The sequence below is a fragment of the Tupaia chinensis genome, unplaced genomic scaffold, assembly GCF_000334495.1.
Source record: "Tupaia chinensis unplaced genomic scaffold, TupChi_1.0 Scaffold000394_1, whole genome shotgun sequence".
Classification (NCBI taxonomy): domain Eukaryota; kingdom Metazoa; phylum Chordata; class Mammalia; order Scandentia; family Tupaiidae; genus Tupaia; species Tupaia belangeri.
The window spans coordinates 1,217,529-1,245,110 of NW_006159896.1; the positions used below are offsets into that span (position 1 = coordinate 1,217,529).

General features: G+C 46.0%; 1 protein-coding gene across 1 annotated transcript in view; it reads right to left on the reverse strand.

Annotated features, from left to right (window-relative positions):
- Window positions 1-27,582, reverse strand: part of GLE1 (GLE1 RNA export mediator) — a gene marked incomplete in the record, with an annotated part of 27,791 nt that continues 209 nt past the window's right edge. Inside the window, 15 exon segments of the mRNA XM_014589985.2 lie at window positions 1-1,474; window positions 2,743-2,806; window positions 4,602-4,684; window positions 6,757-6,861; window positions 8,192-8,321; window positions 9,034-9,224; window positions 9,328-9,470; window positions 12,791-12,860; window positions 13,004-13,116; window positions 14,330-14,564; window positions 18,379-18,633; window positions 18,827-18,887; window positions 19,120-19,268; window positions 21,053-21,163; window positions 24,612-24,830. Of these exon segments, the coding sequence (XP_014445471.1) occupies window positions 1,406-1,474; window positions 2,743-2,806; window positions 4,602-4,684; window positions 6,757-6,861; window positions 8,192-8,321; window positions 9,034-9,224; window positions 9,328-9,470; window positions 12,791-12,860; window positions 13,004-13,116; window positions 14,330-14,564; window positions 18,379-18,633; window positions 18,827-18,887; window positions 19,120-19,268; window positions 21,053-21,163; window positions 24,612-24,830 (1,998 nt within the window).

Genomic DNA, 27,582 nt, shown 5'->3' on the forward strand with positions numbered 1-27,582 from the left:
TGGGTTTTTAAAAAATCAGCTTTATTACGTATTTTTTGCACCATAGTCAACAACAATTCACAGAATGGGTCACTTCCAGTCACTCAAGAGTGTCAATGAACACCTCTTGGCCCCCCAGAACACATACCCTCACAAGATATTCAGCATCGAGGAATGGATCCACGGCCACTGTCTCTTTAGCCTAATTAGAATGAGTCCTTTCATAAGATAAATCTCGGCTCTTACTTGAATAGCCAAGCTCTGGGTATTTTGCAATGGCCTTAGTCAAATTTGTCGTCATTCATTATTCAGAACATGCGAGAAATTATAAAAGCCTCAATTCCTTCCTAACACCTTTATTTAACCCTGATCCGGTTTTAGATGCTCAGCCTTATGTATAATATCGAGAGACCTATCTCAGCACATCTACATTTCCTGTTGGTTTTTTAAATCATTTTCCAGTGGACACATGTGCTTGCTAGAGGGGCAGGCAGGAGTGAGAAAGCACCTCCCCCCAAGGGGGATGGTCATGCTGCAATCCCTTCTCCTCCACCTCCTCCCTCCTTTCAGGATTCTGGGTACACATGCCCATGTGCCTGCTGTGTTTTTCAGGTCACCCAGGCTGGGAGTTGAACAGCACTGTCGGAGGGATCCAGCTTCCTTAACCATGCCACTGGCTGGCTCAGGTCCACCTTAGTTCCAAATGAAAAACAAAAAGGCAACTGCTCTGGCTCATGCATACCCAACCACTTGAAGGTGCAAATGCCAAATTAAAGAGGACAAGGAGTGCTCCTTAGTTCAACATTAATCTTATTCCCATCCCTAATCCCAGATAGTCAGCTATCTCTGACGGAAATCTGGGACTCAGCCTACGTCCACATCACACATTTCCTCTAGAAACGGAGAGAATTACTCACAGCCTGAGACACACAACTGTAACCGAGACTTGCATTTAAGCATTTAGGCCTCGACTATTAAACAATACTTTAAAGGGGACCTTATGAGCCTTTGCTGTTTCTGGGAATTCATCTGAATGGAGACAGGTAGATGGGAGACAATAAAACTAGTGGGCTCGCTCTGGTTCAGCGACAAGGTAAAGTATTAACCACTTTCTGAAAGCTCTGAGAAACCAAGGACATACAGAACAAGACCACGTACTAAATACCTCTTCTCATAACTTCTACAGAAGAATGGCCGATTCAATTTACTCTATCATGTGGGTGTTTTACGAACTACCAGATCCACCAAGAGACCAAGATTCTGTGACCCATGAAAATCTCTTCTTCCAGCCACAAGGTACAGATAAATAAAAATACAAATTGACGAATTTCTCAGTCTGACATGACTGCTCTCAGATATAGCCGTCTTCAGTTGTTTTATTACAGCCTCTGTGCAAAACAATAGTGATGGTGGTGACGAAGTGACATCAAGAGCGCCAAAAAGAGGAAGTCAGAAAGCCCTTGGGGACAGGAATCTCCTTGTGTTGCAAACATTTCTGGTTAGAGGAAAAGATGAAGAAAACAGAATGAGTTTCTGATAGCATTGCTTCTAACACTTAATAGCTGAAAGACAGGACTTGCAGCTGGCGTAATGGCTATGTCACTGGACTCCTATGTAGTCTACCGTGGTTTGAATCCCGGACCCAGTGGCTTATACTTACACTGGGCAAGTGTGCATGCATGCCCAAGATCCCGAGAGGAGAATGGACGAGAAGGGATTGCGGCATGGCCATCCCCGTTGGGGGGGGTGATTTCTCGCTTTCTGTCTTTCTGGTGAGCACACATGCCCTATAACAAAAACCTCCCTCTCCAAAAAAAAAAAAATTAGCTGAAAGAAACTTTAATGGATAGCTAGTTTAAGTGCTGTGGAACAGCCAAGACGACGGACAGTTCTGTGTGAGACCCACTTCTGCACGAGCTACAGCACAGAACACACAAGACATGGCTAGTCAGCCCTTCCCACCCTTGTCTCTCTACGGCCTGGCCTCAGTTCTCACCATCACCACTTCCCCAGGAGAGCTCCTAGAGGCCGAGAGTCAGTAGACTATTTTGGCAGACCTACTTCGAAGGTCCAAATTATTTGTCAAGGTGAACCTCTTAAAATTTCTTGGTGCTGAGGAATAGGGGAAGAGTCCAGATGAAAGTGCAGTTTGTTCTCATGGAGAAAGTGACCATACTTACCAGTGCCTCAGAGCTGAGAGTAAGAAAAGGACCTTGGCCAACATGCACAAAATGCATTGATGAGAGAAGATTCACTAAACACATTTTATTCATCTCTTAGGATAGCTTCCTCATAGGCAAGTGATACACAGGAAGATGATAAAATGGCAGCTCTTAATCCAAAGGCCAAGGGGGGATTATAAACCAAAAGTGAGGTTTAGAAAATTAAGAGACTGCAATCAGAGCATCTGGAGCTTCAAGATTTATCAGATATGGGGACCAGCAGTTGGCGTAACGGCTATGTCAGTGGACTCCCATGTAGTCAACCATGGTTCCAGTCCCAGATCTGGTGGCTTAACTCACGCCGGGCACATGTGCATACACACCCAAGATCCCAAGAGGAGAATGGAGGAGAAGGGATTGTGGCTTGGCCATCCCCCCCAGGGGGGGTGATTTCTCACTTTCTGTCTCTGTCTTTTTGGCGAGCACATGAGCCCTATAGCAAAAACCTCTCCAAAAAAAAAAATTAAAAAGATTCATGATTCATCAGATATGGATGCATCCCAGGCCAACACTGGGACGTGCTAGACTAACGTCATCTTACCTCCAAGAACTGCTTGAGGCGTATGAAAGAACCCATCTGTCCTGAGCTTGTGATGGCTTCAATTCTTCAGAGAGAAAGAAGACACAACTATGATAAGCACCTATTTTTTGGAGCAGTATTAGGTACAACGCTGATCCGGAGTGGAGAGAGTAGATCGAATCATTCACAGGACCAGCAGACGGTGTACTGGTTATGTCGCTGGACTCCCACAGTCGACCGAGGTTTAAGTCCCGGACCCTACAGGCTTAAAACTCACATTAGGCACATGTGTGTGCATGCCCAAAATCCTGAGGGAAGAATGGAGAAGGGACTACAGCGTGGCCATGCCCCCTGGGACGTGACTTCTTGCTGTCTCTGTTGAGTACATGAACCCTATAGCGAAAATCTCCCTTGAAAAAAGGGAAAAGGGGAGGGGGCGTCGGTGGCAGCAGGTGGTGTAGTGATTAAAGGCACTGGACTCCCACATGGCCAAACGCAATTCAAGTCCTAGACCTGGTGGCTTGCTTTCTCACTCTCTCTCTCTGTGTGTCTGATCAATCTGGGAAATAATTATAATAAATAAAGATAAATAAAATAACTATTAAAAATAAAAGAAAGAAAATATCTGTGGGTTTTGCCAGGACTGTCCCCCAACTCGAAATGCCAGTGAGTTGAGAGGAAACAGAGGGTACTCAGAGGTGGATGCCACATCACAGTCAAGCAAACATTAGTTCCTCTGACTGGCTTACTGACAGGACATGACTCTGGTTTAATTATGACTATATCTAATCAACATCCCAGATTATCTGGGAGAGTTTAGAAAAAAATGATTCAAAACTCCTAGATATCTCAATTCAAGAACTTAATTTTTGTTTTTGTTTAACCGATAATATTGAAAAAAAGACTCTGTCTCATAAGAGCTGAAAAGCATTTATTCAGACATCAAAGAGAAGAGCATGATAGGAAGATGTCACACTTAATACAGGTGGAGTCTTTTGTTTTTAAAAATTTTTATTTAAACATTTCAATCTACTTTTCCTCCTTTACTCCTGTTCCTATTTATTTATTTGAATTTATTATAGGGCGCATGTACTCACTGGAGAGAGAAAAAGTGAGAGAGCATCCCCCTAGAGGGAGATGACCACACTGCAAGCTGCAGTCCCTCTTCCATTCTCCTCTTAGGGTTTGGTCATGACATGTGCACAGCGTGTTTTTCATGTTGCCGGGTCCAGCAGTTGAACTGCACAGTTGGCCACGTGGGATTCAGCTGCTTTTACTACCAAGCCACTTGGCTGACCCAATGTAGGTTTATCTAACCAGAATCAAAAGTAGCAGGGGGACTAGCAGTTAGCGTAATGGCTATGTCGCTGAACTCCCATGTAGTCAACCGCAGTTCGAGTCCCGGACTCAGTGGCTTAAACTCACGCCGGGCGCATATGCATGTGTGCCCAAGATCCCGAGAGGAGAGTGGAGGAGAAGGGATTGCAGCATCACCATGCTCTTCCTGTCTCTCTCTCACTCCCTGTCTGTGTGGCAAGCGCACAAGCCCTATAGCAAAAACCTCTCAAAAAAAAAAAAAAGTAGCATGCAATAGCACCCCAAAATATCTGATGTCTGGTTCAGGAGTTGTTTTTCTTTTGCTTATTAAAGAATCATGTATTTAACTGTATTTATTCATTCACTTATTTTAATTTGATCAGAGAGAGAGATAGGGGTTGGGGAGTGTGAAAGCAAGCCACTAGGTCCAGTACTTGAACCATGGGTGGCCATGTGGGAGTGTGGGAGTGTCCAGCACATTAACCACCATGCCACCTGCTGATCATTGGTTCAGGAGTTTGATACACTAAGTGACCCCCGTCCCCACTCAGGCATCCTGATACCTGGGGAAGTAGTCCTCTTTGATGAGCAGTAACATCTTCCAGAACTGCACCTGGTACTGCTTCATGAGGGCATTCCCACACACCTGCAGAAAAGACAGGCACTATCAGAGGAGAGAGCAAAGTATCGCGCACCCTTTGCCTTTCAACACTATTAAGAAAGTTTAAACACCGTGCCCTGGACCTAGCTGCCAAGGAAGTAAACAGAAATAGCCAACTTTCTCCTAAAGCACTTGCCTACACATGGCAATACCTCCATTCAACCAGATGGCCGGGTTTCAGGGGATTCTTCTTCACTTACTCTACTGAAAGGAAGCCCTCCTAAAGAAGTGCACCTCCCACGTTAGAAAGCAGAGGATGTATTTTTTTAGAGAATCATTTTTATTTTCAACTTTTTAAAAAAATTTATTTTATTTTTAAAGAATTATTTTATTTATTCATTCACTTATTTTAATTTGACCAGAGAGAGACAGAGATAGAGAGAGAGAGAAAGTGAGAAAGCAAGCGACCAGGTCCAGGACTCCAACTGTGGTCGACCAGTTTAGAGTGTCCAGTGGCTTAACCACCACACCACCTGCTGGTCCCCAAAATGTACTTGTGCCAGAGAGGCAGAGAGTAAGAGAGAGACGGAGAAAGGGAAAGTGAGACTACCATGCCACCTGCCAGCCCCGAGATGATGTATTAACAGAAGACCACAGGTATCCTCGACAACTCAGGATCACTGTTCAGGTCCTAGGCTTTCAGGAGCCATTACGGTGACTGGTAACTACTGGTGTCAGAGGCCAGATGGTCCCAGGTCTGTAATGGCATGTGCCTCCAAACCTTTCTCCTTTCAGAAATATCTTTCTACAGAAAACCTCACCCTCACTCAATAGACCTTTATAGGCAGACAGAACTATATAGGCCTTTAAAAAAATTATTTAATTCCATTTATTATTATTTTTTTAAGAATTACTTATATAATTTGTTTATTCATTCATTTATTTTAATTTGACCAGAGAAAGACACAGAAAGAAGGAAAGTGAAAAAGCAAGCCACCATGTCTGGGAATCGAACCATGGCCGGCCATGTTGGAATGTCCAGCGCTTTAACTGCCATGCCACCTGCTGGCCCATTACTATTATTTTTTTAAATTTGAGCAGGTAGAGACAGAGAGAAAGGGAAAGGGAGAAAGCAAGTCGCCAGGTCTAGGACTCAAACTGCAGTCGGCCATGTGGAAACCCAGCGCCCTCAACCACCACGCCACCTGCTTGCCCCTATATGGGCCTTCTAGAAAGGGTAGATACTTAACCAGAGAATCACATTTTTCTCTTCTGGGAATTAGGAATCAGAACAGTGAGATACTGGTCCCAACATACTGGGTAACTGCTAAGACTGAGCGACATAGCCTAAAATAGCCACCTTCTTCTTTTTTTCTTTTTTGGAGGGGTTTTTGCTATAAGGCACATGCACTCACCAAAAAGACAGAGAAAGACAGATAGAAAGCGAGAAATCAACCCCCCCCAGGGGGGATGGTCACGCCGCAATCCCTTCTCCTCCATTCTCCTCTCGGGATCTAGGGCACGCACGCACGCACACACACCCAGTGTGAGTTTAAGCCACCGGGCCAGGACTTGAATCGCAGTCAGCTACATGGGAGTTCGGCGACATAGCCATTACACTAACTGCTGGTCCCAATAGCCACCTTCTTTAGAGTGTCCAGAGAAAACTGGCCTACAAAGCAAAAAAGAGACACCTTGCAGGAGGAGACCTATGGAAGACTAGACTAGAGGCCCGTCCATGGCCCCACGGAGATGGTCTTGGTACCTGGAGATACTTTAGTTCCTGGTTCCAGGCTCTCATGAAATCCAACTGCACTTCCTGCTCTTGATTGTGGGATAGCTTCTATATCCCTAAAACATACCCCTTTCTCACTTATGCTAGGATGGACACGTTTCCATTTTTCATGATGAAAGCACATCTGCACAGAGGCAGTAAGAACAGGGGGAAGAAAGCACGAAGGCCAGGTTTGTCTTAAAGCTCGGGAGAAATTAATGACACTGGGACCCAGGGCTGCTCTCCATCAGGCTGCTCTGTGTGGCTTCCCCACTCGTGTCACTCCTTCGCCTAAGGCTGCCTCACCGCTGGCTTTCTCTCGTGTGAGAAGTGAAATACACACCTCCAGGAAGTCAAAGAGCAGGGTGGCTGTCACGTCAGACAGGGGCTCCATGTTTAAGATCTGTGCCAACCAGCGCCAACCATGATTTAAGCCATGAGGGTGACTCTGGAAGAGAGAAGCATGATCGTGATTTGATTATGTTTTATTCGGAGATCTAAGTTCCCATTGTTCTCATTTGGCCATCACGAGAGCCCCAGACCATCCAGCCCAAGCACACGCCACAAGGTACACAGTGCAGGGCATGAACAACACAGGCAGGACCGAGGCTGTTCTTAAATATGCCAGTACATGGAGGCCGGTAGGTGGCGTGATAGTTAAAGGCGCTGGACTCCCACATGGCCGACAGCAGTTTGAGTCCCAGACCTGGCAGCTTGCTGTCCCGCTTTCTCTCACCCTCTCCTTCTCTCCCTCTCTCTCCTGCTCACTCTATCCCTCTCCGGTCAAATTTAAATAAATAAATAAAGTTAAATAAAATAATTCTTTAAAAAACAAACCTTTCCAATACATTAGTTCCCACTCCTGCACAGGTTCCCTTTGGGACACATGTCAGTTTTACTTCTGAGGATTCTATAGGCCAACAATTACCCTTAATCAATATTGTATTTCCTATTCACAGAACCCGAGGCACAGCAGGCACATAATACAAACTTCAGATTTAATCGATTTCTCTTTAGGTTTCCAAATCCATTAACTTTTCCATCCCTTAATCTGCATTCTCTGCGGAAAGAACCACGCTGGTGGGTCAAAGCCCTGATCCTAGCTGTGGCGCTGTCACTGACAGGGTGTCCTGCTCTAGCTTTCTGAGCTCCATCTGTTCAGAAGTCCAGTACATAATCAAGATGGCTTGTTAGGCTTCAATTAGGCCTACAATGACAATTTCGTGCTCATTCCTAAGAAAATCTTCTAATTCTAATGACCAATTTATAATAAAGCTGTTACCTGGTAGACTCTGTTATAAGCCCAGTTCTTTAATGTCTCAGCTGAGTCGGCCATTTTAAAATGGCTTCTCATGATTGGGACCAGCACTTGGCATAATGGCTATGTCGCTGGACTCCAATGTGGTCAACTGCAGTTCGAATCCCAGACCCAGTAACTTAAAATCATGCTGGGTACATGCCCAAGATTTGGAGAGGAGAATGGAGAAGGGATTGTGGCATGGCCATCCGCCATGGGGGATGATTTCTCACTTTCTGTCTTTCTGGTGATTGCAAATGCCATATAGCAAAAACCTCTCCAAAAAAAAAAGGCTTCTGATGAAACAGAAAACAGTTCCCTAAAAATCAACAACTACTGGTCTAAAGACGGCCCATGAAGCTGCCACAGACTTCATCAATTAGCGGGTCTGACTCTGAGAGAAGGCCAACGTTCCCTGTGGGGAAATACAGCTGGACCAGACTGGCTGACCTCTCATTATCGAAAGCAAACTTCTTCCTACCCCTTGTCGGCTTCCATATGGCCACTGGAGCTGGATGATGGCAGCATAGAGACGGATCATCCCAGACATGCGTTTCAGAAAGTTGTCCTGTTGTTCGACTTTGGAATCCTTCACCTGGTAGCCAAGCATCCTAGTGGGAAGTACAGATCCAATGTGACAAGGCCAGAATGAGGGTGACAAATCCAAGATTGTCTGTTATGGCTAAAAGCAGAACTCTTATCAACTTATGACATATGTAAGGACGCTTTGTTCACAAAGAGCTCACATCCATCACTGAGTCTGTGTTTCGGGGAAGCACAGGTAAACTCACGGGAGGCACGGCTGTCATTACCCAATATTCCCAGTTACAAGTACGCAAGATAATGTTCAGAGAGGCTCAACGATTGGCCCGGTTTTACAAAGCAGGGATAAAATCTCATGATGCCTTGATTCTAGATTCAGTATTATTATTTTTTTAAAGAATTATTTTATTTAACTTTATTTATTTTAATTTAACCAGAAAGGGACAGAAAGAAAGAGAGAGAGAGAGAGTGGGAAAGTGTGAAAGCAAGCTGCCAGGTCTGGGATTCCAACTGTGGTTGGCCATATGGGAATCCAGCACCTTTAACCGCCATGCCACCTGCCAGCCCCAAAATTCAGTATTCGTTTCACTAAACTAAAGTGAATATCAGTACCTCAATCCATAAATTCCCAAAGCTGTCCAGTTTAGATAAAGAGATTATATTTCTGATAGGACAGTCTAGATACATAAAAGGAACTATTTAAGAAGGAAAGAAATGGATTTAAATTCTATTTTATTAATCACCCTAGGGATAATGAGAAAGGAAAAAAAACGACTTCACCTTTGATAGTCTTCCAAAGCCATGCCTTCCTTGAAAGCGGGATAGAAAGGAACAGAGTAAGGACACTTCTTGTGCAGATGAGCGAGAATGAGGTCCCCCACTCTGGGGTGGAGCTCCCAGATCCCTGATGCCACAACCGCGATGGGAAACGCTGCTTCGTGATGAGAGGCCACTTCCTCTTCACCTTGTTTCTGGGAATACAGGGTAGGTACAATTCAAAGTTAACGTTCAAGAAAGGCTGAATGCTACATACCAGCCTCTTCTTCCCATATTTCTGGCAACAAGTTTTCTTACCACAAATTTCTCTGCCAGTTTATACTGAACAAAGTCCAGCCCCTGTGGGTTAAGAGTGATGGACACAGAGCACCCACCAGACTGAACTGGCTTCCCAGAGAGCAGGCTGTGGATCTTGTCAAAGACCTCCTTCAGCTTTGAGCCTGGGCATGATACAGAGAATGTCAGTTAAAACATACAACTGTGGATCAATCTCCTTTTCATGGTTGTAGTAAGAGAGCATCTGCAGAAATCCACCCATGCTGCCCTACAAAATATAAATCGCTTGGGCGCCTGTGCGTGCGTGCCCAAGATCCCAAGAGGAGAATGGAGGAGAAGGGATTGTGGTGTGGCCATCCCCCTTGGGGGGTGATTTCTCGCTTTCTGTCTCTCTGTCTCTGTCTGTCTGGCGAGCACACGCGCCCTATAGCAAAAACCTCTCAAAAAAAAAAAAATATATAAATCGCTGATGCACAAGAATATATGGCATCGAATGCATGTCACGGATGATGCCAAAGCATACGAGTCTCTGTACTATTATTCCAAAGGAATTCCTGCTTTGGGAATGAACTAATTCTGAAACAGATACGTGTAACACAAACACAATTAGCACAGAAACTGGTGTAAAATCATGTTACAGACCCACTGAACTGTGGCTGATATACTTAGAGGAGCCAGTTGCATCTTTAAGAAAATGTTCTAAAGGACCTTCCCAACTCACGATGTTGCCCTCCTCTGAGACTTACCTTCCTCCATTCTCAAATAGCTATTCAAGGAGTTTCAGAAAGTTCACAAAGAGCTGGGCCCACGGCCTTGTGGTTAAGGGAGCTGGATCACACGTAGTCAACTGTAGTTTGAGTCCTGGCCTTGGCTTGAAAAACATGCTAGGCACATTATGTGTGTGCCCTAAATCCCAAAGGGAGTAAGAGCTGGAGGAGGGACTGTGCCATGACCATGGGGTGTGCTTTCTCACTTCCCCCTCTCTTCTCTCTCTCTCCAGCAACTGCACCTTCTGGCAAACTAGGATAAATAAATGAAGACCATCAGAAAGATAATGAATTCCTATCTGAACACACTGCACTTGAGGCAGCTGAAAGACATCTAGGCAGATAAACTGAGGCTCAGAAGAATGAACTGGAGACAGAGCTGGGAGTCACTGGTACACAGGTAATGTTTGCAGGGATGAGGAACAGAGATAAAAAAGAACTGAGGGGTAAGAGCAGACCCCCAGAAACACCTACAATTGAGGGGTAGGAGACTGAGGAACTCAAAGAGAGAGAGAAAAATATAGGAGGGCCAGGACCAGCAGATGGCATAATGGTTATTTGCTGAACTCCCATGTAATCGCCTGCATTTCGAGTCCTGGAAACAGCGGCTTAAACCTCAGGCCGTGAGCGTGTGCTTGTGTGCCCAGGATCCCAAGAGAATGGAGAAGTGACTGTGGCGTGGCCATCCCCCCTGGAGGGTGATTTCTCACCTTCTGTCTTTCTTCTCAGTCTTTCCAGCGAGTTCACGCAGCCTATAGCAAGAATCTCGGTGCCATGGAGGCCAAAAGGCCAGCATTTCAGGGAGAAGGGATTAGCCAACAGTGTGGATGGAATGGGAGAAAGGTGAGAAAGCCCTGAGATGAGGCAGGAGACCTGTAGCAGGACGAGAATGACTGAGGCATGTTTAAGGGCTGAGGGCAAAGAGCTGGGAAAGGGGTAACTGAGAAAACGGTGAGGAGGCAAAGCCTTGTAGTAGACAGGAGGGGTGGGAACAAGGGCAAGGGCAGGTGAGCAGGAGCCTCAGCCTTGGAAGAGGAGACTGAGAGGTCAATGCACTGTGCGGAGGTCGAAGGGCAGGTTGCCGAGCAGCTCACCTGCCATCTCCACTTTCTGGATGGAGGAGGCGGTGAAGCTGAGGCTGTCTGCACTCATGGAAGGCACCAGGACTCAGGACAAGCCCGAGGCAAGCAGAGACAGTGTGGACTGGCTGCGCACTTGACCTCTCTCCCTTGGCTGCTGCCAGCAAGGGTGACAGCACTTTAAATGCCACAAAGCAATACGTGCTCTTATTTACACTTTGTCCTGTTCCAGAAAGAGTTCCAGGCAGCAAAGTGATGTGGAAGTTTTGTCCTACAGCCTCTCAAGGGCAGGAACTGCAGCTCTGTTAAGCTTTTACTGGCCAGGGCAACTGGGAAGGCAGGCAGGCAGAGCAGCCTCCCAGCTGTGCCGGCTGCCCAGCCAGGGGCAGTACAGTCTCTGACATAGGGGCTTCCGCATCTATAGTTCCATACAGGTGACCCTCTTGCTCTAAAGAAGGCTCTTCTCCTTGTCTGGCTGTCACACTCCATATCTTAGTCTCTGGAATCAAAAGAAATGAGCCCTAAAGTACGAACAAGACAAATGTGGATGCTGGGAAAGCCAATGTCACAGGACAAAAGCAAAGACAAAGTCACATCCTAGGCTCCCTTAGCGAAGGGAGCAATTTTTTTCGACAGTTAAGAGCCATCCTAGGGGCCGATAAGTGGCGTGGTGGTTAAAAGCGCTGGACTCTCACATGGTCAACTGTGGTTCGAGTCCCGGACCTGGTGGTCTGCTTTCTCACTTTCTCTCTCTCTCTCTTGCTCTGTCCCTCTCTGGTCAAATTGAAATAAATGAATAAATAAGTAAAGTTAAATAAAAACAATTCTTTAAAAAAAAGAGCCATCTTGGGAACCAGCAGTTAGCATAATGGCTATGTTGCTAGATTCCCATGTAGTCGACTGTGGTTCGCGTCCTGGACCCGGTGGCTTAAATCTCACACCGGGCGTGTGTGCGTGTGTGCCCAAGATCCCAAGAGGAGAATGGAGGAGAAAGGATTGCGGCATGACCATCTCCCCTAGGGGGTGATTTCTCACTTTCTGTCTGTCTCTCTCTGTCTGTCTGGTGAGCGCATGCACCCTATAGCAAAAAATCTCTCCAAAAAAAAAAAAAAAAAGCCATCCTAAATAATTTACTACTACTAAGAACCTCATTAAAAATGAGTCCACAAACACATGATTACCTCCTATATGCTAAAAGGGTACAAGAGAGAAGAGTGGGAAAGCAGGGTGCGCATCATTATGTACCTGGTCCAATCGCCAACATTTGTTTGAACATTCTTCTTTCTTTTCTTTTTTCTTTTTTTTTAAGTTTTGCGATTGGGTGCTGTGCTTGCCAGAGATGGACAGAGAGAGGAGAGACAGTGAGAAATCACCTCCAGGAGGGATGGTCACTCCATCATCCTTCTCCACTCTCCTGTCAGGATTCCGAGTATACATGCTCCCAGCGTGTTTTGCAAGCCACCAGGTCTGTACTCAAAGCCTGAATTCAGCCACATGGGATCCAGCTGCCTCAACTAGCATGCCACCAGGGGCCCTGAACATTCCCTTTTTGTAGAAACCTTACAGGTAAGTAGATTCAGAGTCTGACAAAATCCAATAATGACGCGTAGGGCCATGCTCTGTACCCCTCGGACCGACCTGCAATGGTGGAGATCTGACTCACGGGGATGGTGGCGGCCTTCTGGAGGTCCATCTTTATCTTTTTGGCCTGCCAGACAGAACAGTGAGAAGAATCAAGTAGAGGCCACTTAGCATTAGGGAAGGCGAAACACCAGCTATGTTCCACTGGGACAGGAAGCAGTAGAAACACTACTAGGCCCGGAGAATTCCCACCATCCACCCTTCCCCTACCTGACTGTCCTTGCTGCTGGTCAGGCCTTCACAGGCCAGCAAACACTGAGCAGAAGCATCCTGCAGCTGCTGGTACCACTGCATCGTGCTGTCTTCAACCTTTACCTGGAGGTCTGAGGAATGAGTGGCTTTAATAATAGGTAGTACTGGGCCAACAGGAGGCGCGGCAGTTAAGGCACTAGATCCCATACAACCAACAACATGGTTTGAATCCTGGACCTGGCAGCTTGAAAGACATATCGGGTGCATGTCTGAGTGCCCCCAATCCCAAAAGGCAAATAGAGGGGAAGGGATTGAAAAATCCCTGTGGAGGGAGATTTTTCATTTTCCCTCTCTCTGACTCTCTCCTATGAGCACATACACCTATGGCAAAAGTCTAACAGTAAATAAGTAGATAAATAATAAGAGGTAGTATTTACTGAGCATGCACTACAAGCCAGGCTCTGTTTCAGTCACTTCACAGACTCGGTAACTTGCCCCAGTTATCACGGTTGTTATTATCTCCATTTTACAGGTACGGAAAGAGGCATAGAAGGGCTGTGATTCGCCAAGGTCACTCTGCCAGTAGGTACAGAAAAAACAGAGTCCTACGGCTCTGGACTCCACAGTCAGCATCTCCAAGACTACGCGATACTGATTCTCAGATGTAGTAAACATACACCTATCTGGCTGTTATTTATTTAAAATACTTGGCAGTGGGCCAGCAGGTGGTAACAATGGTTGAAGTGCTGGATTCCCACATAGCTGATCATGGTTCGATTCCTGAACCAGGCAGCTTGAAAATCACAACAAATAGACAAATAAATAAATAAATTCATTAAAAAGAAAAAAAATACTTGGTAGCAGCGATACTTGAATTAACAGACCAACTAAAATTAGATAGACTTTTGAGTTCTTATGGGAAATGAAGACTAAAAGCAGACTCCAATCAAAATGCAGGGAATACGTTACGTAAAAGGTCTTGTTAACTGCCCTACAATTTAACACAACCCTCATCTTCGTTTATTTTCTTTCTTGAAAGATTTTTGCTATAGGGTGTACGCATTTGATAAGAGAGACAGAGACAGAATCAGAAAGCGAGACATCACCCTGAGGGGATGGACACACCACAATCCCTCCTCCATTTTCCTTTCAGGATTTTGGGCACATATACACCTGCATCTGGCATGATTTTCAAGCCACCATATCCTGGACTCAAACTGTAGTCGACCACATGGGAGTCCAGCGCCTTAACCACTATGCGACCTACTAACCCCATACTCATTTCTTTTTCATGTTTGGAAACTTAACGCTGAGTTCAAAGACCATACTCACACCAAAACCCACCTGCGTTTGGTCTCCCTCCTGGGCCCTGGCTGGGAGCTGGGGACTCTTTGTGGGCCTCTGGCCTTCCTTGCTGCATGTGTAACTCCTGCAGCTTTACCTGGGCCTGCGCTTCATCCTGCCTCTTCTTATCCTCACAAGCTCTGGTGATCTCCTGCCCCAAGTCCATAAGCAGGTCCCGCATTTCCTGCAGAGCTCCCTCAGCCTCGGCTTGGTTCTCTGCTGTAGGATAGCCACTCTGTCAGTGAGAGAAAGCGCTCAGAGGTCGTTCCTTAGTACCCTGTGGGGTTCAACCATACCTCACAAGTCAGTAAGTTTCTAGAATGGGCGTGCTGTACCAAGGGAGTACCCACATCCAACATGTTGCTACTTCCTGCTCTCTTGTTCTCTTTAAAACACCAGTTTATTAACACATCACATGCACAGTACCAAAATAGGAGCTTCCTATGCTCTCACCAAGGGTAAAAGGAATTTTTAAAGTAGGAGACAACCTGCTAGACGAATATGATATTGAGCTAATCTGCACTGTACACACAAATGGCAATGTCGCACTTGTTTTCATATTTATAGAACAATTATGTATCTGCCTAAAAAAAAAAAAAAAAGATTTAATTTTATTATAGGGCACATGCTCTCATCAGACAGAGAAAGAAAGTAAGCTACTAGGTCCGAGACTTCGAACCATAGTTGGCCATGTGGAAATCTAATGCTTCAACCCATCAAACTACTTGCTAGGCCCCAACTTTTTTTTTTTTTAAGATACTTGTCAGAAGGCATGGGTTCTCATGAGAGAAAGAGAGAGGGAACGTGAGAACTCACTTCCCAGGGGGGATGGCCATACCACAATCCCTTCTCCTCTGTTCTCTGCAGGAATTTTGCAAACATATGCATATGTGCTTGGTGTTTTTCAAGCCATTGGGTCTAGGACTCAAACCACAGAGACAGCCATGTAGGTTACAGCACCTTAACCACCATTTCCCAAGAAGATGAATGTGTATTCAGAACAAGAGAACAATAAAGAAGAAACTGCTCTATCTAAAAAGAAAGGATCCAGGGACCAGCAGGTGGCATGGTGGTTGGGGCGCTGGGCACTCCCACATGGCTGACCGCAGTTCGAGTCCCGGACCTGGTGGCTTGCTTTCTCACTTTCCTCTCTCTCTCTGTGTCTCTCTCTGGTCAAATTAGAATGAATGAATGAATAAATAAATAAATAAGAAAAAGAAAAAAAGCAAGCAAGCATGCAGGACTAGCAGATGGCGTAATGGTTATGTCACTGGACTCCCACCTAGTCAACCACGGTTCGAGTCCTGGACCCGGTGGCTTCAAACTGAAGCTAGTATGTGTGGTGCATGCCCAAAATCCCAAGAGAAGAATGGAAAAGGGACTGAAGTGTGGCCATCCTCCCAGGGGGAGATCTCTCACTCTCTGTCTCTGTCTCTCTGGTGAGCACACACGCCCTATAGCAAAAATCTCTCTCTCTTTTTTTTTGGAGAGGTTTTTGCTACAGGGCGCATGTGCTTGCCAGAAAGACAGAGAGAGATAGAGAGACAGAAAGTGAGAGATCTCCCCCTGGGAGGATGGCCACACCTCAGTCCCTTTTCCATTCTTCTCTTGGGATTTTGGGCATGCACCACACATACTAGCTTCAGTTTGAAGCCACCGGGTCCAGGACTCGAACCGTGGTTGACTAGGTGGGAGTCCAGTGACAGCCATTACGCTGACTGCTGGTCCCGTAAAAATCTCTTAAAAAAAAAAGGGAAAGAAAGCATCAAAGATCAAAAATATTAGGCGTAGGACCAGCAGGTAGTACAATGGCTATGTCACTGGGCTCCCGTGTAGTCGATCGCAGTTTCTTTAAAAAAAAAAAAAAATCCTACAAAATAAAAACAAATTTGAGAAAAACAAAAATTAGAAAAGAATGTTCAATTTTAGCATACAATCTTTCTTCTTTAAAAAATTTTTCCTAGAGAGAATGTACACTCTCTGGAGACAGAGAGGAAAACTAAGAAAACCCCCACACAAGGGATGGCCACACTGGAACTTCTTCTCTATCTCTCACTTCTTTGGGGGTTTCTGGGCACGCACACACACATCCCTGTATCCCCTTCCCCATCTCCCACCTCTTTGGGGGTTTCTGGGCATGCACACACAGGTCCCTGTAACCCCTTTCCCATCTCCCACCTCTTTGGGGTTTTCTGGGCACGCACACACATGTCCGGCATGTTTCTCAGGTTGCCAGGTCTGGGACTCCAACAGTGGGGTTGGCCATGTGGGACCTAGCCACCTTAACCACCTCACCCCAGCTGGGCCCTAGCATGTAATTTAACAATATCTGATGAGATAATTTATGATTGAGTTCCTTTAACCTATTAGTAACATGAATTTTATGACTAGATTTTTTAAAATATTTTTATCTGGGACCAGCAGTTGGCATCATGGCTATGTTACTGAGCTCCCATGTAGTCAACCATGGTTCAAGTCCCGGACCCGGTGGCTTAAACTCAAGCTGGGCGTGTGTGTGTGCATGCCCAGGATCCCGAGAGGAGAATGGAGAAGAAGGGATTGTGGCATGGCCATCCCCCCTAGGGGGGTTATTTCTTGCTTTCTGTCTCTCTGGCGAGCGCATGTGCCCTATAGCAAAAAAATCCTCTCCAAACAAAAACAAAAACCAAAAAACTATAGAAAAAAAATCCTCTCCAAAAAAAAAAAAAAAAATTTTTTTTTTTATTTAATTTTGTTTAGTTTTATTTTAAAATTTTGACCAGAGAAAAGGAAAGCAAGAAAGCAAGCGGCCAGATCCAGGCTTAAACCATTATCAGTCATGTGGGAGTCCAGTGCCTTAACACCACGCCACCTGTCCGACGCCCATGACAAGATTTTATAACAACTGAAATAGCGTTCCACTAACAGTGTAAATGGTAAAATAAGACTGCCTTGTATCTTTGTTGTTACAGGGTGTGTGCACTCACCAGACACACGAGGAGTGGGGGATCGAAGGAAGCCTCCAACAGGGCACGGTCACACCACAGTCCATTCTCTTCCACTCCACTCCTCCCTCCTTTCAGAAGTTTGGACACGTATGTGCATGCCTGGCATGTTTTTCAAGCCACAAGGTCCAGGACTTGAACTGCACAGTTGGTCTTGTAGGGTCCAGCTCCCTTAGCCACTAAGTCAGACTAGCCTGAGAAAACTATTCACTAACATATTTACAGGACACATCATAGAATATGATGCAGAGCTTCTGAGGTCTTTTGGTAATCCTCATAATCAAATTCTGACAAAATAGGGGCTAACAGGTGGCCTGATGGTGACATTGCTGGACTCCCATGTAGTAGACTGTGGTTCAAGTCCTAGACTAGATGGCTTAAACCTCACGTCACATAGGTGTGCATGCCTGTCCATGCTGAGAGGAAAATGGAGAAGGGATTATGGTGCGGCCAACCCCCCAGTGAGTGATTTCTTGCTCTCTGTCTCTCTGTCTCTCCAGAGAGTGTACACACCCTATAGCGAATATCTCTCTCTAAAAAACAAGGGCCAGCAGATGGTGTGGTAGTTAAGGGTGCTGGATTCCCACACAGCCAACTGCAGTCTGAGTCCCAGACCTGGTGGCTTGCTTTCTCACTTTCCCTGTCTCTCTCTGGTCAAATTAAAATACATGAATAAATAAGGTTAAATAAAATAATTTAAACAAACAAACAAGGGAACCTCACACCAGGTGCATGTTCATGTGTGTCTAAGATCTCAAGAGGAGAATGGAGGAGAAGGGATGGGGTGTGGCCACCCACCCCGGGGGGTGATTTCTCGCTTTCTGTCTCTCTGTCTCCCTAGCGAGCGCGCACACCCTTTAGCAAAAATCTCTCAAGACAAAACAAGACAAAACAAAAAATCTAACAAAATAGCACAAGAAAGAAATTTGCATGGCTAGCCCCATAGCCTACGATTAAGGGAGCTGAATCCCACATGGCCAAGTACCTGGTTAGAATCCTAACCCCAAGGGCTTAAAAATAACTTTGCTTCTCAGGTAGAACATAGGCCCTCTGCAGGCACCTCACCTCTGTTGCGGCCCGAATGATCCCAGAAATGAGGCTGCACAGCTGGTTGCCCCTGGTTTGGAAGACAGTCAGATCCAGCTTCAGCAGGTCCCGGTACTGCTCGGAGCTATCCAGCTGCTGGCTGAGCTGCAGCACCTCCTCCTGCAGGGCGTAGAGGCTGCGTAGGCGCACCTGGCCTTCCTCCTTCCGCAGCCGCTCCTGCTCTGCTTGCTTCAGGCGCTGCTGCTCTGCCTCCCGCAGCTTCAGGTTAAGAATCTACAAAAAAGGCCCAAGTTACTGCTTTCTTCAGTCATGCCCAGGCTTTCTGTCTACACTGCTCACATCCTAGGAGGGCTCAGAGCAGGAAAAGGACCTCCCAAGGGGCAGATAGGGGCCAGCTTGTCCATGACAACTCCCCAAGCAGGTTGCAGACAGACCCCAAACACCCACAGATTCTCAGGGCTCTGACCTTGGCTCTGTGCCGATGCTCAGCTTTTAGCTTCTCTTGGTGACCCAGGGCTTCTCTGGAACTGGACGAAAAATGGAGGGACCAGTAGTCAGGGATGCTTCCTAAAACCGCTTTCCTCTCCTAATAGCTTCTCTGTGTTACTGTGCTCATTTTCCCAACCTATAAGCCTCACTGCCTATTTTCTTTTCTATCTAAGGACTCAGAAGTTCACCTCATCCCCTGTGGGATTCCTCTTGGGAAAGAATTCCAGTGGTCCACACCAACATTTCTAGTCATGATTAAGGGAGATTTACCTCTGCTCCATCACTTCCTGTAAGTCCTGGAACTCTTTGTGCTGCTTCAGTTCCTTCCGTTCATCAAACCGCTTCAGCTGTTCGGATGCCATCTCCGAGAGGGCTCGCACCCGTCTCTCCTGCTCCTCCTGCCACTGCCTCAGGCCCTCCTAGAAAACACCAGCACCTGCTCCGGAAGTTCCATCGCCACCTTGCTCATCCAGCTCTGTGGGCTACTCTCCCATCAGTCCCTGACGCCGAATTCCCATAACCTTCTGATTGTATTTTACTTCTTTAGCTTGTTTACTTCTGTCTCTCTCCAGCAGAATATAAGCTCCATGAGGACACAGGTGTGTGTCCACTTTGTTTGTGTTTTATCTAGACTCAGAACAGCATTTAGTACATCCATGCTCAATAATCACCTGCTTACTCAAAGATTAAATGAGTAAAGACTTTTTATAAATGCGGGGATAGTCCTGTGGCTTAGTGGCTAAGGCAGTCAGATTCTATATAGCCAAATGAGCAATTTGAATCCCAGACCCTGTGGCTTGAAAAATACACCAGGCATGTGTGCTTGTGAGCCCCAAATCCTGACGGGATGGAGAAATGCAGGAGAAAGGATGAGGGCATGACCACACCCCACTAGGAGGTACTTTTCTCCCTCCATCTGTCTGTCTCTTTCTGGTAATCATGCATGCCCTTTAGCAATAAATTTTCAAAAAATATTTTAATTAGGAAATTCTACACTCTGAATAATTTTTACAAAACCATGAGTTGTTTTCTAATTAACAAGTCAAACTACTGAAAACAATGCTATCTTCTTTTAAGCTGTTAATGTCCCATCTTCTCAATATAAATTGTAATTTTTCCATAGTCAAATGTAAAACAGAACACCAGGGTTTGTAGCCAGATTTGACTTCAGAGTGCTCACCCCCCCTTTTTAAGAGGGATTTTTTGTTATAGAGTGCAGGCAAAAAATGAGACAGACTGGCAAGTGCACGCGCCCTATAGCAAAAACCTCTCCAACAAACAAACAAAAACCACAAACAAACAAACAAAAAAATGAGACAGAGACAGAGAAACAGAAAGTGAGAAATCACCCCCCAAGGGGGGTGGCCATGCCACAATCCCTTTTCCTCCATTCTTCTCTGGGATTTTGGCCCTGCACGCACATGCATCCAGACTGAGTTTCAAGCCGCGAGGTCCAGGACTCAAACTGCAGTTGACTACATGGGAGTCCAGCAACCTAACCATTCCATCTGCTGGTCCCTTACCCTTTTGTTTTTAATGCCAGAGAGGACACATGCATGCATGCATGAGTGTTTCCACAAACACACACAAAGCACACATTGCCAGGTCATGCCACAGTTCCTTTTCCCTCCAATTCTCCATTTTTTTTTTTGGAGAGGTTTTTCGCTATAGGGCGCGTGCGCTTGCTAGACAGACAGAGAGAGACATAGAGACAGAAAGCAAGAAATCACCCCCCAGGGGGGATGGTCACGCCGCAATCCCTTCTCCTCCATTCTCCTCTGGGGATCTTGGGCACACACGCACATGCGCCCAGTGTGAGTTTTAAGCCACCGGGTCCGGGACGCGAACCGAGGTCGACTACGTGGGAGTCCAGTGACACCTCCAATTCTCCATTCTGTTAGAATTTTGGGTATGCATGCCTACCTGGTATGTTTTTCAAGGCTCTATGGCCAGGACTCAAACCCTGGTTAGTCATGTGGGATCCAGTTTCCTATGCAGCTTTTAACCGCTGCACTATGGGGCTGGCCTGGCCTTGGAGTGCTCACTCTTGACCTTTGCATTATACTTCCTCCCATTCAACGGTGAGCTCCTCGCACGTGGGACAGAGAGATCAGCACACAGTGGGCATACCCAAGCCCTGGGGACCTGGAGTTACATGAGGCTTCCTCAGGTCACACCCGTGTCGACTCCAGGGGTCACTTACTGTTCCTTTCATTCTGTGCAACAGCTCATACATCCGGATGCAGCCTTCCACTTTGATCCCCCGGGGGGACTGAAGTACCATAGGTTCTGTAAGCTGGGACTCATGTTTGTCCTACATAAACAGAAAATAATTAAGTTTTATCCTGATAAAACGGGTGTCATCTCTTTTAGACAAAGATCACATTTCAACTGAGAAACCACCACCAGTAATAACAGTAACAAAATTCAGGTTAGAACCAGTGTGCTCCTCATGATGTTAACCTTGTCCTGTTTCCTTTAATTAATGATGTCTGTTATTTTGGGTGTCTTTTTCTTTTAATTATTTAATTTTATTTATTATTATTTGTTAATTTGACCAGGGAGACAAAAACAGAGAGAGAGAAGGAAAGTGAGAAAGCAAGCTGCAAGGTCCAAGACTGAAACTGTGGTCAGCCATGTAGGAGTCCAGCACCCTTAACCACCATGCCACCTGCTGGCTCCCCACTGTCTGTTTTATTTTGGGGGAGGGAGGAGAGGTTTTTGATATAGAGCACGTGCACTCGCCAGAAAGAGACAGAAAGCGAGAAATCATCTACGAGGGGGAGATGGTCATGCTGCAATCCTTTCTCTTCCATTCACCTCTCAGGATCTTGGCACGCACATGCGCTGGGTATAAGTTTAAGCCACTGGGTCTGAGACCTGAACCGCAGTAGACTACATGGGAGTCCAGTGATATAGTCATTACACCAACTGCTGGTTCCCTGTGTGTGTGTGTGTGTGTGTGTGTGTGTTTGGTTTTTTTTTAATATTCTGTTTCTCTTGGTATTGGCTTGCTTGTTTCTCATAGGCAGCAGGATTTAGTCCCAAGTGTACCATGGTCCCCAGCCCACATCATCCAATTTCCACATTCCTGGCCTCAGGAGTCAGCATGTGACTGGCCTAGGGTCTCAGTACTCCATCTTCTTGTCCGTGCCTACCTAAGCAATGAGACATATGACCTAAGCTATGATTCTGTTTTTGAACTCTTCTGACAGAGCTATCCAGAAGGCTCATTTTCAGGGGACACTAACCTAAGAGGATGTGAGTGTAGGCCTACCATTAGCTATCTTATTACACAGAGTCTCTCTGAAAAATGAAACCAAGGGACCAGCAGGTGGAGTGGTGGTTAAGGTACTGCACAGTCCTACACAGCTGACCACAGTTCAAGTCCTGGACCTGGTGGCTTGCTTTCTCACTTTCTCTCTCTTTCTCTCTCTATGGTCAAATTAAAATAAATGAATGAATAAAATTAAATAATTTTTAAAAATGAAACCAAGAAAAGTTAGACAGAATTAATAAATGTAAAAGCAAAGTCCTGTGTTTGAGTCACTGGATCAAGTTAAAGATAGTATCAATGGGAACCAGCAGTTAGCGTAATGGCTATGTCGCTGGACTCCCACGTAGTCGACCGCGGTTCGTATCCCGGACCCGGTGGCTTAAAACTCACGCCGGGCGCGTGTGCATGCGTGCCCAAGATCCCGAGAGGAGAATGGAGGAGAAGGGATTGCGGCGTGACCATCCCCCCGGGGGGTGATTTCTCGCTTTCTGTCTCTATGTCTCTCTCTGTCTGTCTGGCGAGCGCACGCGCCCTATAGTGAAAATCTCTCCAAAAAAAAAAAAAAAAAAGATAGTATCAAGTGGAATGCAGAATTTTTTAGATCTGATTCCAAATGCACTCCTAGAATTCCAGGTTATAAGATCTAATTCCTGGACCAGCAGTTAGCGTAATGGCTACGTCACTGAACTCTCATGTAGCCGACCACGGTTTGAGTCCCAGACCCGGTGGCTTAAACTCATGCCAGGCGCGTGTGCGTGCGTGCCCAAGATCCCGAGAGGAGAATGGAGGAGAAGGGACTGTGGCATGGGCCATCCCTCCTAGGGGGTGATTTTTCGCTTTCTGTCTCTCTGTCTTTCTGGTGAGTGCATATGCCCTATAGCAAAAAAAAAAAAAAAACTCAAAAAACAAAAAGAGCTAATTCTTTTCCCATTCCTTGTCTGGCTTAAGTTAAACTGAGTTTCTCAAACTGAAATACTAAAAATTCCTAAATGATGCAATATCCAATGAAATAAAACCATCCAAGAATTTATCTAAACTCTGAGAATTATAGAATTTTACACCTGGAGATTCTCAGCAATTTAGTCCAGTATCAGATTTAGAAAGGAAGAAACTGAGGCCTACAGAAGACAAGGGCATGCCACAATCCAGCACACTCGAGTAGAAACTGCGGCCTATGAAAAGCTGCTCATGGGAACATTTCTTATTTCTTTTTTAAAATTTGTTCTAGGGGGATCAGCAGCTGGAGTAATGGCTACATCGCTGGACTCCCATGTAATCGACCACAGTGAGCCCCAGACCCAGTGGCTTAAACTCACGCTGGGTGTGTGTGCGTGCATGCCCAAGATCCCGAAAGGAGAATGAAGAAGGGATTGTGGTGTGGCCATCCCTCCTTGGGGGGGGGGGAGTTGCTTCTTTTTTTTTTTTTTTGTGGAGAGGTTTTTGCTACAGCCACACTGTAATCCCTTTTCTTCCCTTCTCCCCTCAGGATCTTGTGTGCACACACACTGTTTCTTAAGCTACTGGGTCTGAGACTTGAACCACACTATTGGCCATGTGGGATCCAACTGCCTTAACTACCACACTATGAGCTGGCCCTAATTCCACCTTTCTAAAAAGCTGTCGAATTTGTTAATACAAAAATCTAGAATTTCATAAAGCACAAAGCAGCTTTTCTAGTTAATTCTCTATGTTTTAGGTCAAATGCAACTCCTTATAGCTCACTCTGATTTAGAAAGAGCTTGCTTGAGCTTATAAAGAAACTTAAGACCTAAGGGGCTGGCAGATGGCATGACTGTTACAGTGCTGGATCTGATATGGCTGACTCTGAGGTTTGAGTCCCAGACCCAGCAGCTTGAAGGACATGCCAGGTGCATATGTATACTTACCCAAAATCCCAAGAGGAGAATGAAAGAGGAACTGTAGTGAGGCCATTTTCCCTGGGAGGTGATTTCTCACTTTCCCTCTCTGTATCTCTCTGGCAAGTACATATGTCTTATAACAAAAGCTTAAAAAAAATCTCAGGACCAGCAGTTGGCATAATGGCTATGTCACTGGACTCCCATGTAGTCAACTGTGGTTTGAGTCCCACACCCGGTGGCTTAAACTCACTCCGGACACGTGTGCATGGGTGCCCAAGATCCAAGAGGAGAATGGAGGAAAAGGGATTGTGGTGTGGCCATCCCCCCGGAAGGTGATTTCTCGATTTCTTGCTGTCTGTTCTCTATCTTTCTGGCATGCGCTCTCGCCCTATAGCAAAAACCTCTCCAAAAAAAAAAAAAAAAAGGGAATACAGGGAACATCTCCCTTCTCTCCTGGGCCTTCATAGACAGAACATTCAGTGATGTAGTAAACACTGTCCCATAACCAACTGCTACAAGACCCAATCATCATTTTCCCCAAAGTTAGGTCACTGTCCTATGGTAACATTAAACACTGCAACTTTGCATCTACCAAGTCTTTTGTCTTAAGCTGATTAAAACCATACCTTGGTTCCATTTGCTGCTGAAGAGGAGGCTAGTGACAAGGCAGAGTTTCTGATGGGAGATTTGGGAATAACTGAGGTTTGTTCTGTGGCTGAAGCTGATGGAGAGGAAGAAGTCTCCGAGGAAGGTGGGGTCACTTGCGTATGAGGTAGGACATGATCTACCACCCATCCAGAGTAAGAAGACAGCTTGGGAAGAGACATACATTCTTCTAAAACATCCTAGAGAGAAGAAGAGGGTAAAGTCCAACTTGTATGTTCACTACATGCCTTGTTAAACCTCTAAGAAGCCTAACTATGTACATAAATCTCAAAGACCTGGCCAGCAGGTGGTGTGGCGAAGGCTGTGGACTCCCACATGGCTGACCACTGTTTTGAATCCTGGACCTGGTGTCTTGCTTTCTCACTTTCTTGCTCTCTCTCCATCTCTGTCTCTCTCTGATGAGCTTGCATACCCTATAGCAAATTAAAAAATAATAATAATAACAAAAAATAAAATAAATAATTTTTAAAAACCCTCAAAGACCCAAAGTAATTGTACTAATAATCAGAGATGAAAATACAGTGCAGCAGTGGAGCCAGCACGTGGTGTGGTGATTAAGGCGCTAGATCTCACATGGCTGATGTTGTGGTTAGACTCCCAGGCCCAGTGGCCTAAAAAACATGCTGAGTGTGCGTGCCCAAAATCCTGAAAGGAGAATGGAGAAGGGATTGCCGCATGGCCATCCTCTCTGGAGAATTTCTCATTTCTCCTCTCTTTCTTCTCTCTCCAGGGAACACATGTACCTCTGGGGGGTGGGAGGGGGTAAGGCCTCTTTGGAAAAATGGATGACTCCAGGGTTGGAGCAGGAAAGTACAACTTGTACCTTAGATACCTCATGCTAAAAAAGAAAAAGATGGTGGGCCAGCAGGTGGCATGGTAGTTAAGGCACTGGACTTCCACAGGGCCAACCATGGCTCAAGTCCCAGAGCTCGTGGCTTGCTTTCTCACTTTCCTTTTCTCTCTCTGGTCAAATTAAAAAGTAAATAATAGGGGCCAGCAGATGGCATAATGATTATGTCACTGGACCCAACATAGTCAATCTCAGTTCGAGTCCCTGACCTGGGGGCTTAAACTCATGCTTGGCATGTATGTGTGCATGCCCAAGATCCCCAGAGGAGAATGGAGGAGAAGGGATTGCGGCGTGACCATCCCTCCTGTGGGGTGATTTCTTGCTTTCTGTTTGTCTTTCTCTGTCTCTCTGGTGAGTGTACATGCCCCACAGCAAAAATTTCTCTTAAAAAAAATGAGGGGGAACCAACAGCGTAATGGCTATGTCGCTGGACTCCCACGTAGTCGACCAAGGTTTGCATCCCGGACCTGGTGGCTTAAAACTCACGCAGGGCGCGTGTGCGTGCGTGCCCAAGATCCCGAGAGGAGAATGGAAGAAAAGGGATTGCGGCGTGACCATCCCTCCTGTGGGGTGATTTCTTGCTTTCTGTCTCTCTGTCTGTCTGGCGAGTGCATGTGCCCTATAGTGAAAATCTCTCCAAAAAAAAAAAAAGTTTAAAAAAAATGAGGTCAGCAGGTGGCATGGTGGTTAAGGGCACTGGACTTCCACACAGACAACTGTGATTCGAGTTCTGGACCTTGTGACTTGCTTTCTCACTTTCCTTCTCTCTCTCACTCTGACACTCTCTGATCAAATTAAAATAAAGAAATGGACCAGTAGATGGCATAATGGCTATGTCGCTGAACTCCCATGTAGTCGGCTGCGGTTTGAGTCCCAGACCTGGTGGCTTAAACTCATGCCAGGTATGTGTGCGTGTGTGCCCAAGATCCCGAGAGGAGAGTGGAGAAGGGATTGCGGCATGGCCATCCCTCCTGTGGGTGATTTCTCGCTTTCTGTCTCTCTGTCTCTGTCTTTGTGGCAAGTGCACGTGTCCTATGGCAAAAACCTCTCAAAAAAAAAAAAACAAAACACTAAATAAAGTTAAATAAAATAATTCATTAAAAAATAAAAAAAAGAGGGGCCAGCAGATAGTGTGGTAATTAAAGGCACTGGATTCCCACATGGCAGACAGTGGTTAGAGTCCTGGATCTGGTGGCTTGCTTTCTCCCTTTTTCTCTCTGGTCAAATTTAAAAAAATATAATAACAAATGGAAATAAATAAATCATTCTTTAAAAAAAAATAAAATAGGGACCAGCAGTTGGCCTAATGGCTATGTTGCTGGACTCCCATGTAATCGACCGAAGTTTGAGTCCCCAACCCAGTGGCTTAAACTCACACTGGGCGTATGTGCGTATGTGCCCAAGATCACGGGAGAATGGAGGAGAAGGGACTGCGGCGTGGCCACAAAAACACGTCTTCTGTCTGTCTGTCTTTCTGGAGAGTGCAACATGCCCTACGGCGAAAACCTTAAAAAAATAATAATAATAAATAAAAATGGGCGTGAAAGACTGGGAAATACTTCAGAACTACTTGTCACGGATGTCTGAAGAGGCAAGATGTCTCATCTGTAGTGGGGTCACTAGGCCCGCAGCTCTGCCTCCGCTGTCTCCACATCCCTGTCACCACTGCAAATACTAGATACCGTGATTAAACCACTAACTTTCTCGTCCACACATTTTTGTCTACAACTGGCCATTTCCCTGGCAGCCACGGGCTAGGGCGTGCTAAATATTCGCCCCTAAGCCTGGAGCTCCCCGCACAAGACACACGCAATAAATGAACCGAGCCTCCGAGGCCAGGGTTGCTTTGACAGCAGGGGAGGAGGCGCCTCTCTCTGAACGGGGGTGGCAATGGTGCCTTCAGGGGGAAGACCCCCTTCCCAAGCACCCAGCACAGGCTGGAGAGGGCTAAAACCCTAGGGCTTAAAAATGTACACACAGAAGTCGAGGAAGAAAAGCGAGCTGCGGGCGCACGGTGTCCCGGCGCGGGGCGTGCCCAGGCTGGGAAGGGCGGGCAGGGCCTACCGCGAGCCAGCGCCCAC